The 13,729-nt window shown below is 57.8% G+C and overlaps 1 protein-coding gene across 7 annotated transcripts in view; it reads right to left on the bottom strand.

Moving 5' to 3' along the window:
- The window catches only part of DGKZ (diacylglycerol kinase zeta), a 41,137-nt gene extending 28,157 nt beyond the window's left edge, over positions 1 to 12,980 (bottom strand). For 2 of the 7 annotated variants that reach the window (XM_072790586.1, XM_072790587.1), the window contains exon 1: positions 12,757 to 12,980. In XM_072790586.1, coding sequence (XP_072646687.1) covers positions 12,757 to 12,965 — 209 coding nt within the window. In that variant the 5' untranslated portion in view covers positions 12,966 to 12,980. Of the gene's footprint in view, positions 1 to 1,357; positions 1,536 to 3,636; positions 3,828 to 12,756 lie in introns of those variants that run through there. The other 5 variants (XM_072790588.1, XM_072790589.1, XM_072790590.1 and 2 more) reach the window with 3 other exon arrangements.
- Positions 12,981 to 13,729: the final 749 nt, after the last annotated feature.

Here is a 13,729-nt window from a genome sequence, read left to right as displayed (position 1 = left end):
AGAGCTAGGTGTAAACTGCTCCATCTTGCAGGGCTGTGGGTGACAAAACAGAGGTACTGGAAGCCTCGCTCTCTCTGCCTGTTTTATATGACATTGAAGCTTGCGTGGCTTCACAAGAGCCCACGGAGCTCCATCTGGCAGTGTGAGAATCCTGCTCTCTGCGTGTGCTTGGTGACACAGATACAAAGAACAGGGCCCTGGCCAGGGTAAGGCTGGCAGAGGGCATAGGTCAGCATTACAGGTTTGCCAACCCGTGCGACAGGAGAAAAAACTGCCCGGGGTTATTGGTGGGTAAAGTCTACCCTGGGAAGGGTCAGGGCAAAGCTCGGGTAGGGGGTGTGCCGAATGCCCCGAAGCCAGGGCAACTGAAGAAAAGTGAGAGGGAGGACCTGGGCAGGCTCCAAGTGATCAGAGTCCAAGCCTCTGGGGTCCTTAGCTGATTGGCTGCAAGCTCCCTGACCACTGCAGGAGGGCAGTGGTCAGTCAGGAAAAAGCCCAGGGAGCCAGGTGGGGTACTCACGGGGCTCCACCTTCGCTCACCTTACACCAGGGCTGCATGGCAGGAAGCGGCTCCCAGCCAACGCTGGCACACATGCCATGAGCGGCTTGCACTCAGTCTTTCCACACCCTCCCCCAGGTCCTCACCAGAGTCCTGGTCAACCCCGTCCCAGGCATAAGACGGTGACATTTGGTGTGCAAGAGGAGGGGGCAGGACGGACGGAGCTTGAGCAGGCAGCAAAGATTCCAGGCTGCAGCCCACCCCACCCCTTACCCAGCAAGAGCTGGATGCGGGGTAGAGGGGAAAAGTGCCTACTGCCTAACAAGGTAGAGGCTGGGGTCTCTCCGCTAACGCAGAGCAGAGCAATACAGAACAGGTGGCCAGGCACCCCCAGCCTCCGCGAGAGGCTTAAAGTGATGAGCGATCAGCTCAGTGGCCAGAACTCTGGGACAGCCATGTGTTGTGCCAGGATCAGCAGAGGCCATGTTCTGCAGATGCCATGCAGGGGTGGTAGGCAAGCGCCCCGGCGAGGCCCGGGGGTGGGGGCGGCATGACCCCTCACCCCCTGCACACACCTCACTGCGGCCAGGAGGCTCGAGGGGACCCTGGTCTCTCCGTGCCAAGAAGGGGCGCGTGAGTGGCCACGGGGACCCCCCTGCCGGTGCTGCCCCGCACGCAGCTGCAGGCTGCCCCGGCCTGGGTACCACAGAGGAGGCGCGCCGAGCGGCAGGACGAGCCGAGCAGGGCCGACCGCACACAGCCCGCGGCGCCCGCGCCCGGCGGACACGTCCCGTCCAGGTCCGTCCCGAGACGGCCGCGGTGCCCGCCCCGCCCGCCCGCCCGCCGCCGCGCGCTCACCTGTGCCCGAAGAGCCGCAGCCCGGGGAAGCGCCGCTTGTTGAGGCGCCGCGGCGCCTTGTCCGGCTCGGGACCCGCGTCGCGCTCGGAGCCGCTGGACGAGGCGGAGGCCGACTCCGAGTCGCTGCTCCGGGCCTCGGGGCTGCCGTCCCGCGGCTCCATCCGGCCCTAGCCCCGGCCGGCGGCGGGCCCGCGGGAGACGCCCATGCCGGGCGGGCGGCCGGGGCTCAGCACGCCGGCTCCGCGCCGCCTGCCGCGGCCATGGCGCGCCCTCGCTCCGCCCGCCCCGCGCCGCGCGCCCCCGCGCCCCACGCCCAGGTGCCCGGGAAGGGGCCGCCGCCGCTCCAGGAAGTGCCGCCGGCCGCGGCCGCAGGACCCCGCATAGCTGGCCGGGCCGCTGCCTGCCCGCCGCCGAGCACGCCCCCTCGGCTGCGCGGCGGCTCCGGCTCGCGGCGCCCTCTGCCGGCCGTGGGCCGCGCCGCAACCCGCCCCGGCGGCCGGAGTGGTCGGGGCCGGGAGGGGCGGGGCCCGGGAGGGGCGGGGCCTCGAGGTCGCGCCTCCCCCCCACGCTGGTCCTCGCGGATCCCGCAGTATCTCCTCGGGCCCGGCCGACACACCTGCCCTGGGCACGCCCCGGCGCACAAAGCCTTTCCTCCCCTTAGCCCCTCCCCGAACAACCTACACGCTCACCGCTCACGAGTGAACACCCGCGAGGGCAGCTGTCACCCCCTCTCTCCCGCAGCCGCTCGGGTACAGACGCCTCTCTTGCTCACCCTGTACCCACTCCCAACCGCTCAGTCTCCACTCTTACCCTCTTGCTCTCCCAAATCACACCCACAGGCGCAGAAGTCACACAGTGCTCCCCACAGACACAGAACAAACACGCCTCTCACACACACTTAGGCTCACTCCTTACCTAGACTCACACTTCCCACCCCAGCCTCACACTCCGATATACATGCTAGGACCAAGGTCATGTAGTGACCCTGGCACACACCAACAAAGAACATACACGTTTCTCATACAAATTCCTCTCTCCTCAGCTCTTCACAGTCGTTTCCCACCCCTTGGCACACTCCTAACATGTAGTGTTTTCCCAATGCAATATCCAATGGAGCCTGTAGATCTCTTACACTACAGGAGTCACCTGCATGCCTCGTACACATGCACACGTATAGACACATAAGAACCATATTCTCATCCACCAACACATACACCTACAGGGAACATACACATCTCTCTCCTACTCACAGATAGCCACCTCCGCCTGCCCCCCCCCCCCCCCGGCCCACAGCAGTTGCAAGTTGCCACGTCGCTCTTATGCACTCATCACCCGCCCAGAAGTATACCTCGCAAGCACAAGCACAAACACACCCCCAAAGGCAGCAGAGGTGGTCCCCCTCAAGAGATGAGGAAAGCATTTGGAATCAGAGAGCGATCCCCTGGGCTGGCCCAGCCAGCATGCATGCTTGGGAATGAGCAGCAGACACCAGGAACCTGGAAAACAGGATCCCCTTCCTCCCAAAGTCTGCCACCCCAATGCCCACATCAGTTGCCCGCTGTTTCTGTTAGCACTCCTCTCTGCGAAGCCACATCCTGTGTCACCTTCACTTTCACCCTCTCCTCTGGGGTTCTGGCAGCCCATTTTCCAGCCGTAGCCAGCGGCATATCACCAACGCTCGGGGCCGTGACCTGAGGGCAGGCCTGTGGTTCTGAGAAATAGCCAGCACCCAGGAGGTCAGAACTTTCTCCCAGCATCCTTAAAGGTTCTCCAGAGAAGGTCTGACCCAGGGAGGTGGGGCGCCAGCCCTCCAGCCAGCACAGGTGCCGGGGGAACCAGGAAGAGGGCAGTGAAATCCCCAAGTCGCCCTGACACTGTCCTTCTGGGGTGCATGGGTCCCTCTGAGGAAGTTTCACAATGGTTCTGACACTAAGCTCTGAGGGAGGAGACCAGAGGCAGCTGGAGTTTGCACACAGTCTCACAACACCCACTACCACACTCCTGGCGGGGGAAGGGGCTCTTCTTCCCAGATCCCTCTGCTGTTAGCTCCCTCAGCCCAGCCTCCTGCCACACTGCCCCCCAACAATTCAAACACCAGAACTTCCCTTGCCCTGTCGAGGACCCCTCTGCCCTTCCCTGAGCCTCTGCAGAGCCGCTGGACAACTGGTAGATAAGCTCACGTATGCCACCACCCCCACCCCACCCCAGATAAAGGACTCACAGAGGCCCAGAGGTCCCCGAGCCCACGAGCCCATTCCCGGGCCTCCTCGAGTACCTACTGTGTCTGGGGGGCCTCGGCTGGGATCTGTGGCACGTCCCAGGAGCGGTAGCGCCACATCTGCCTCAGTGCCCCCGGCCGTTCCCCTTCTTCTGTCCCCAGCGCCTCCGCGGGGCCCAGGGCTGTGGCCTCATCGCAGCCTGCCCCGGTACTGTGGCCAGCCCCCAGTACGCTCATCCTGCCCGGCGGCGACTCTCTTCCTCTTTCGGCACTTCCTGACCGGGGGGCCCCCGCGAGAGGCCGGCCGGCCGCCCCAGAAGAGGACCACAGGCCTCGTAGGCGCCTTCCGCCGGCTGGGCAGGAGGCTGCTTGGGAAGAGGAGCGGCATGGGAGGGCCAGAGGCAGGTGAGGACAAGCCCAGCCCAGCAGCCAGAGACAGCCCGAGTCAGAGGCTGCCAGCCAGCCTTAGGCTTAGGCTTGCCCGGGCTGGAATCCGAAGCTCGCCTTCCGTCTGGCCATCCTCTCCATGCGGACTCTCCCATCTTCACCTCTTGCACCTGCTAGGATCTCCCACTTCATCACAACTCTGAGGGTACATCGGTGGGCAGTGGCCAGCCCCCACACACCTCTCTCTCCTTAACGCCTCTGTGAGCATCACACCATCCAACCCAGGGCTGGGCACACGGGACAGCGGTGGAGAGGAAAAAGTAAACAGAACAGAGCCAGAAGATGGGGGCTCCTGTCCTGACTCTGCCACTTACTAGATCAGGTCAGAGAGGGCTACTTCTCTGAGTCATCTTAAATCCTTTCTGGAATAATGTAGGAGATAAACAGGCTGATGAATATATGTCAGGGAGCTTTCCTGAGCCTCACTTTTCTTATCTGTAAAATGGAAGGAAGGGCAATAGTAATAATTAGGCACATGGAGTTTAGTGCGGATTAAATAAGACGTAAAAGGGTTTATAGATGAATTCATTCAATAAATATTTATTGACCGCCTTCTGTGCATCAAACGCTGTATTAGGCAGTGAGCAAGGAACCAGGGCTCTAAGCTCACAGAGCTCAGATTCTAGTGGGGAAGACACCTAGAAAGCAGATATTCTACGAAGTAATGCCAGGAGTGCTATAGAGAAAAAAAGAAGCCAAAGTGAAGGGGAAAGAGTTTGATGAGGAGGAAACAGTTTGATTTCCCACTTAGGTGGGATATCAGGGAAGGCCTCTCTGAGCCTAGATGAATCAGGAGCACAAATGACACGACTATTTGGGAGAAAAGCATTCTAGGTGGAAGGAACAGAAATAGCAAAGGCCCTGAGTAAGGAACATACTTGATGTGTCTGAAAAATAACAAAACTGCCTGCTGGACTCTGAGGCCATCGTGAAGATTTAGTAAATAAATAGTAAAGCATACGCTTACTCTTTATGGTTAGGGTTGGTTCTGAGATGGAAATCATCCCTTCCTCAAGCATTCTTTAATCACACCACCCTGTAATTAGTGCTTGAGCTTTATATGTGTTTGTTACCCCAGAAAGGCTGTAAATTTCTCGAGGACAGAAATGGTGTCAGTTCAGTTCAGTTCAATAAACATTTACACTGCAGAACTTGCAGACACAGGAATGCACACGACGCTATCCCAGCCTTGGAAACCTCCATCGGGTGCTATAGTCACCTTTGTGTCCCTCATGGCTGGAACATAATATTTCTCAATGCATATTTGTTTAATAAATTATGCTCTGTCTGAATAATTCACATTCAATAATGATAAAACAACAGTGAATATTTCTTGGACATGTCTGTCCCAGAGACCTTTGAATCCTTATAGCGACCCTATCCTGTTTCTTCCTTCCTTTTACAGATGGGGAAACTGAGGCCCAGAGCCACTAAGCTCATTTGTCCAAGGTCACCCAGCTGGTAAGTGGTAGAATTAAGAACCTCATCCCAGGATCTGTATCCTTAAATAAGACATTGCATTGCCTCTCTGGGGTTGAGACATAGCATGGTGATGACTCTGAGGCTTGGCACCCCCCTTTGCAGCCCATCATCTGAATTTTTCAAGGCAGGTTCTATATGCTGTGGCCCATCAGAGACTCTGCCAGCCAGGCCAAGGCTTATTCTAGAAGGAGAATGTTGCAGAGCCATGTCCTCCTCTCCCAGGGATTCTGCAAGTCGCTGGAGCAGTTAAACAGAGGAAATGAGGCTGGGCTTGTTTTCAGTCTGAGGTTGGCCCTGGAGCAGCAGAGAGCAGGAAATGTGACTCCTGAAGGGGAAGCCGGACAGGCTGGAGGCTCTGAGAGGCAGAGCATTCCTGACTGTAGGACCAGGATCCCCTTGGGCTTGTGCTCCTCCGAACTGTCAGTACTTTCCAGGTGGAGTTGGGAGGACAAGGCTGGAAAGGACAGGTGCGCGGTGCTGGGAAGGATGCCCTTGACAGTTCCTAGTACAACCTGTGCCAGCATTGGGGAGCTGGGGACCCCTCAGAATCCATTCAGATACGCACAGGAAGAGGAATCTGGGTAAGAAAATTATTCTGGGCTTTGTTGAGGCCCCAGAGGGTGAGATGTTCTACTTTCAGTGGCCTGGATGAGCAAATGGGAGCTGGGGAAAAGAAATGTACCAGGGCACAAAATGCTCAACCCACAATCTGGACAGCCTCTGCTCTCAAAACCAGCCAAGCTGGCCTCCTTGGCCTGACCTTCGAGGCTCCTTATGCTCTGGTTCCTGGTTCCTTTCTTTTTTGCCTCTTTGTCCAGGCTTTCCCCGTGGAGATTTTCTCTCAGCTCACACCGTGCTGGTGCTTGCCTCACAGTAGGTGCTCAATAAACATTGCTTTTTCACACTTCTATTAACATGCCACCCTCACCCGTGCCAATCCATTCTGCCTATGGTGCTTTCCTTGTCCTGTCTGCCCATAATGCTTGCCCAATCAAAATCTCCATCCTTTAAAACCGAAGCCCAAGAAGCAAAAGTGGGAAGGTGAAAAGAGTTCCAGGCACAGAATCCTCTGGTTCAAACCCCAGCCCTTGCTGTGCGACTCTTGGGCAAGTCACTTAACATCTCTGGGTTGGACCAGATGATTTCTAAAATCTCTCTGTGCTGATTCATTTGCATCTCCTTCCCAACCTCCAGGTTTTTACTTATTCATTTGTATAACAAATATTTTTTAAACACCTAAGTCTCGAATGGTGCCCTAGAACCAGCATTCTCACCCCACAATTTATCTCTGACACTCGCTTCTGTTCCCAAGAATATTCCTATATCATGAGACCTTTTGTACACATTAATCTTGTCTCCTTACAAGATTCTCGAACCCTGTGCTGCTTTTAGCTCCATGTTGAGTGCACAGTACATGTTCAGTAACTTCCCATGGAAGTGGAGATATGCTGAGTAAAGGTTACCAACAAGCTGAACAGAAGGAGGGAGACTGTCCTGTTTGCACTAGTGGCTGTGGTGAGACATGGGGAATTTTTTGAATCTAAATCCCTCCTGAGCAGCTAAGCCTGTCATCCAGGTACCTGCTGAAGCCCTTGAGCAACCCAAAGTCCCACAGCACCTGCTGATCACTGATCTCTGCCAAAGTACAGAGCCTCTGCCCCCACAGAGGAGACATGTACCTGAGTAGGGCTGCATGTGCCACTGGCTAGTGACAGATGGAAATTTGATTAGACTCCTCTGGGCAGCCTCATTAAAGTCATGTGCAGGAAGAAATCTGGAGGGGGTGCTGGGATCCTCCTCTGCGGGGGCAAGAGAGCTAGAGGTATAGCATCAGCAGCTCTGCAGTCAAGGGCAGCCCTCAAACCATGATCTCTCTCTGAAACTGTCCTTTGGCACCTCCTAGGTTCCCAGGCTGGAGGTGAGAGGAGCCTGGGTGGTTCTTTCCTTACTGTGGGTCAGCTGGATCTTCAGGAAGGAGCTCCCTCCCACCCCCACTGTAGCCAAGCCCCCAGGGCAGGATCAGCAGACTTCCTGTCTTTCAAGCCTCCAACCCCCATCTATCAGGTCATAAGACAGGGCTGCAGAAGCACCTTTCAACCTCATGCCTCTTGACCTACCACCCTTCCTAGAGATAGGTACATTTAGACCCAAAAGAAAAGATCCTTAAAGATGAAAGTCTAGCCCTTGGAAGCCTGGCAGAGTAAAAAGGGCTTTGGAGTGAACTGCCCAGGAGTCCTCAAATCCCCACCTACTCTATGAACATGGCTTAGTCTTCCTTCTGCGGACATCTGTAGGCTGAGGACCCCGGCCAAGCACAGTAGAGCTCAGCAGAAGCCAAATCTCTTCCTAATGCCTTCCTTACCCACTTTGTACATCCTTGAAGCCTGTGCTAACCTTTGTCCGTGGGACCTGGACCCTCGAGGGGCCTCTCAGAATGCTCTGCTCTGAAACTGTACCAATCGAAGCAAAAATGAGACTCTAAGCCAGGCGTCCTGATGCCTGGCCCCGAGCTACGTTTTCAGCAGCACGCTGCCAGCTTCCTTCCAAAATGCCCAAATAGCTTGTGCTCCCCTGACGCAGGGGTGGGGGCACGAGCTGCTGGGGAGTATGTCCTAAGCACCCTGTGCCAAAATAGGGTTGGAGAAAACCATCTCTTTGGGATCCCAATCCGGGCACTGCTCTCAGCTCTACCTTTGGGCACTGCCCTCCTTGGCCTTCGAGTCACTGGTCAGCAAGAACCTCAGGTGCCTGAGGGGAGGAAGGATCTCCAGCCCCCACCCCTCCCCAGCTTCCTCTGGCAGCAGACCCCTCCTCTGGCTCCAGCTCAGCTCTCTGCCCCCGGTTTTTGCATTTTTAATTCAGGACAGAATGTGATCTCTTGCAGCTCCTTGCTTTATCCTGTTGCTATTTAAATTACAAATCGGCCCCATCTCCCTGTCACTCTTGGGTTATTTTTAGCTTCTGGTAAATAGCAGCAGGGAGAGTTGGATCAGGTGCCCCTCCCTTGAGGAGCTGTGTGCCCACAGCCCCCTGTGCCCACAGGAGGGACACCCTTCCCTGCCAGTTGGCTCCCCCAGTCGTTTCCCCTCAGCCCCCCTCTGGCGGGGGAGGGGGAGAAGAGGGAGAGCTGCACTGTGGGACGTGCACTCATGCTCAGCCTTTGCTTAGTCTCCGTAAAACTCTACCACTCCCAGGTCTTATTACCCATCCATCACTCAGGGCCAGCCTCCTTGGGGGCCCTCCTGGACACTTGCCGTACCCCCCACCCCCGGAGGCCCAGCTAGAGAGAGCCAAAGATCTTCTAACTTGGGTCTCATCCTTGCTACAGGAATCAGGAATTTTACACGTCTTATCTTCTTTAATCTTCCCAGCCATTCTCCTGTGTGGGTATTATTGTTCCTGTTTTCTCTATGAGGAAACAGGGTCAGAGGGGAAAGTGACCTAACCAGTTGGAAGGGCCCTGGCTGGAGTTAGAACCCAGGTCTATCTGACCCCAAAGGCTGCATGCATGTGCAATGCCTCTCTCGGTGGGAAGGCCTGGGCTGCTTCGCCCAACACCCGGGGTTGATTCTCAATGCCAACCATCACTGTCTTCCCTGTGGTACGTCTGTCCCATCTCCTGGATCAGGGACTGGCAAACCAGGGCCAGTGGGCCATATCCGACCTGCTGCCTCTTTTTGGATGACTGTGAGCTAAGAATGGTTTTTACAATTTTAAATGGTTGGGAAAAAAAGCAAAAGAATAATATTTGTGACAGTGGAAATGATATGAAATTTAAAGTTCAGCATCTATAAATAAAGCTCTACTGGAATCCAGCCACGCTCATTCGTTTGCGTATTGTCTGTGGCCACTTTTGTGCTACAATGGCAGAGCAGAGTGACAGAGACTGTGTGACATGCAAAGCTTGGCCTGGGACACAATCATGCTTTTGGCAGGGGAAGGGACCGTGTCCCACACTTCTGTCTCATACAGTACCTGGCCCAGGGCCAGAACTGTAGACAGAGGTGCTGGTCCTCCTTCAGGGCCCTACTGGGGCCACAGGAGTGCCCAGCACAGGGGAGCCCCCTGCCAGCCACACTCACATGTTACCTTTTCTCTCTCCTTCAGCTTCTTCACAAGTTTCTAAACGTGCTTCACCACCAAAATCACCTGGGAAGGGTTTTTAAAGTTGAGATGCTCACGTCCCAACCCTGGGTGACCTATGGCAGGGTCTCCACAGATAAGGTTTTAGAAAGGATTTCTTAAAAATATCCCCAGGTGATCTGGTGTGGGAACCACTGGGCTTAGCTACTCAGCTCATCATCTTTTGACCCTTTCAGACCAAACCCAATGTCGCTTGTACCCCCTCTGGCTTTTCCCAGGCTGGAGAAATGGTCTCCTGAGCCCAATCTTGAGTGTTCAGGACTTTCTCAACTATATGGGAGATACTTTTCCTCGAGCCCACACAAAGATACGAGATGTAGGGGATCCCTGGGTGGCGCAGTGGTTTAGCGCCTGCCTTTGGCCCAGGGCGTGATCCTGGAGACCCGGGATCGAGTCCCACATCAGGCTCCCGGTGCATGGAGCCTGCTTGTGTCTCTGCCTCTCTCTCTCTCTCTCTCTCTCTCTCTGTGTGACTATCATAAATAAATTAAAAAAAAAAGATACGAGATGTACCCCCACTCCTCTTACCCATCAAGAGTTACTATTGGCAGTTGTGCCATCTTTCCAACCACCTAAAGCAGTTGCCAGGGCCGCATCCAGCCCACAAAAGGGCCTGCGGGAACCTATTTCCCAGAAACCATAACGTCCCTAAAAGCTTCTAGTGTCCTGCTGAAAGCCCCCGTCCTCACTTACGTCAGAGGCAGCCAGGCCTCAATCCTGCTTCCGCTTCCACCCCTCGCCCTCAGATTTTTTTGCCCCCGCATTTCTGTCTAAAAGCCTTTTCTTTCTGTGAAGGGCTTTCAATTGCTTTTCTTAGCAACTCGTCACAGCGGGGTGGGAGGTTTATCTGCGAGCCAGAGCTGTGCACAACTGTGGCAGGCGGAGGATGTGCAAAAGGCCACTGTGGGCTGGAGTCTTGCCAGCCCCCAGTGACCTGTACAAGGGAGGAGTGGGATCGTCATCAGGCCATGCAGGACAGCAGCCACACGGGAGGGCTTAGCTAGAAACACAGCTAGAAACACAGCTCATTCCAGCCAGGGTCCCCCCCCCCCCCCCCCCGAGAGGCCCAGGGCTGTGCTTTTCCAGGGCTGCCCTCTACCCACGAGACTTTTTGCCTCGATGCCATGTGCTGCTCTAAGATTGGGCTCCTGGCCTGACTGCGGGGTGCAAGGAGGTGCCTTGTGTGATCTGTCCAGGGGTGCCAGCTGGAACCCACCTCACTGCTGTGTCCTGTGGCCCTCACACAGGGGACCTGAAGGTCTCCTGATCCCTTTACAACCTGAGAGAAGCCACAGCTGGGTCACCCTGCATCGTTGAGGTGACTAGAGGCCTCAAGTTGGGGCTGTGAAGGGGTCTCCATTCAGGAACCACCCTGGGGGAATCCCAGTCCTTGCTGCTGTTCCTGTGGGGAGGTTGGATGGGGGGGTGCGCACGTGCACATGCACGGTCACACACACACACGCGCGCGCACACACACCATGCACACACTTCCCATCTCAGCCCTTTCATTATTCTCTGTTTACAATCCTCTAATCTCAATCCCATTCTGGCCTCCTTTCCAGCTTCAGATGCTATTTGTCCTTGCTCCACAGCCAAGGAAGGTTTGTGGGGAGGCATCCCCTTACGTTACAGATGAAGAACTGAGGCTCAGAGACAGGGACTGTCTAGCTCAAGGACCTATAGCAAGTCCCTGGCAGAAGTAAGACACAAGCCAGGTCTCTGGACTCCCAGACTAATATTTCTTCCAGGATTCTACATTCTATGCTCCATTCCCCATCAGTCCCTGGTCCTCTCTCCTCCCCCAGAGGACTTCAGGGGGACACTTTTATCTGCAAACACAAGGCAGGGGACAGATGATGCCCTCCTCTCAACTTGGTGTTTGAGAACTGGATATGGAGCCGGGGGGCCCTGATTCCTTACAAACCCCAGAAAATGAAGGCAGAGCCGATGTGGACCCATCCTACTCCCTATTTATTCTGAGCATCCCAGTTCATGATAGTGAAGTTTCCTCCCCTTCTCTCCCATCCTCCCCCAAGTGATGGAGGCCTCATGGTCCATTCAAGCCCGTCAAGCTCCCAAGGCTGGGCCAGTTTTATGAAATGCCTTCCCAGAAGCCCCAAGGAGAAGCAGGGCAGCCTGAGACACACCTCAAGTCCCCAGGTTGCAAACAGACAGGAAACCTGTCCTCTCTAACCAGGCCGACAGCTTTAGGGACTGCAGATGCCTCAGTGTCCCTACTAGACCATCCAGAGGAGGTCACTCTGGCCTAGGGGCTTTAGAGGGGCAGCAAGTCCATGTGGAGGCTGTGGTCTGGGAGAGGAAGACCTCTCCCAGGAAGGGCTGCCCCTGCCCTACCTCCACCTACTCCTCAGACCCCCTACCCACTCTTACTTGAGGGGCAGCTCTCCCACACCCTATTCTAAGTTGTAAATGTGGTCTCTGGGGCCCGTGGCAGCTGATTCCCCTGGGTAGAGATGGTAGGACCAGGGAGGCTGGGAATCATTCACAGAAGATGGTTAAGGAGATTCCAGGGTAGTGAGAGGTTCACTCTGTTACTGGGGATGCCAGCGAGGGCCTGTCAGGGCAAAGAGGTCCAGGAGGGGGTTCCTTCTTCACCTCTGGGCAGCAGGGTCTCAGCCATGGTGGCAGGGAGCACCCTAGTCACTTCCTCAAGCCAGTGCCAAGCACCTGGTCAGCCCACAGGGAAGTCCAGGTAAAGCCTAGAGACTGAATAGGGGGGGTCCCCCTTTGCCCCAGAAGAAGGGCCATGGGGGGGCATCTCCTGGCGCTCCTCAGCAGAGAGAGGTTCGTGGGGATCATGTCTCGGTTATTTCTCTCTTCGGTGCCTAGTACAGCGTCTGGTACTCTCAGCTGGCGTCAGTAATTCCATGTTGAATGAATAGGGTGGTTCCTAGAGAGAGGGGCTCCCGAAGCGCCCCCTTACCCTGGCACGCGGAGGGCAGGGACCCCGTGGTGGTCCTTTCTGAATCGCGGGGGCCTAGAGCAGCGCCAGAGAATGTTGACTGAAAGGGGGTGGGGGTGGGGGTGGGGGTGGGGGTGGGGGTGGGGGTCCCGAGCCATTCGCTCCCCTCGCCCCCGTTCTCCTTACCTGTAGGACACCTGCTTGTGTAGGTGCATCTGGCGGAACCGCTCCTCCACTGGGGGCACGGCGGCCAGGCCGCGGGGTCCCTCGGGCCGAGGCTGCGAGACCTCGGCCTCCTCCCCCCGCCGGCAGCGCCGCCGCACCACCTCCTCCTCGGCCGCCCGGCCGCCGGCCCCGTCCCCGCGGGGCCCTCCGCCGCCCGGCCCCTCGGCCATCGCGCGGCTCCCGGCCCGGCGGGCGTCGCCGCTGAAGTTCAGTCTCCCCGCCTCCTGGGCCGGCGGACGCGAGGCGGGGAGGGAGCGAGGGACGCCCCGGGGCCCGCGGTCCCTCCCGACGCCGGGCTCGGCCGACGGGCGCGGCGACCTGCTGGCGGGGACCCTCCCGCGCCCCGGGGGCCCTCGGCGGGGTCGGGGCGCTGCGTGTGCGCGCCGGGCGCTCCCCGGACGGCGGGAGCCGGAGCCCCAGCCCGAGCCCGAGCCCGAGCCCGAGCCCGAGCCCGAGCCCGAGCCCGAGCCCGAGCCCGCGCGGCGAGCGCGCTCCGGCAGCCGCCGCCACCGCCGCGCACCCGAGCGTCGCCCGAGAGACACCGCCAGCCGCGGGGTCCGGGGAGGAGGGCGCCGCCCGGCGCAGGCACGGCTCGCGCACGGCAGGAGCGGTCCCGGGCCCGCCGGCGGTGGGCGCCAACGCCGCGGCCCGCGACACCGGGGGCGTGGGACGCCCACCCTGCGCCCCGCCGCCCCGCCCTCCCCGCACCCCGCCGCTCGGCAGCTGCCAATCACCGCCCCGCCCGTCAATCAGCTGCTCCGCTGCCCCCCGCCCCCGCGCACCCCTCGCAGCCCTAGTCCCGCGCTTGCCGGCTCCGGCGTTCGCCGTTGCCGCGGGCAGGTGCGCGGGGGGTGGGCGGGGGCGGTGACTTGAGCTGGCTTTAACCCTGTCGGCGCCACGGGAATTTAGAGACCCACTTAGACTTGGGGAAGGG

Source organism: Canis lupus, chromosome 21 (assembly GCF_048164855.1).
Source record: "Canis lupus baileyi chromosome 21, mCanLup2.hap1, whole genome shotgun sequence".
Classification (NCBI taxonomy): Eukaryota; Metazoa; Chordata; class Mammalia; order Carnivora; family Canidae; genus Canis; species Canis lupus.
This window is presented reverse-complemented; position numbering and strand designations above follow the sequence as displayed.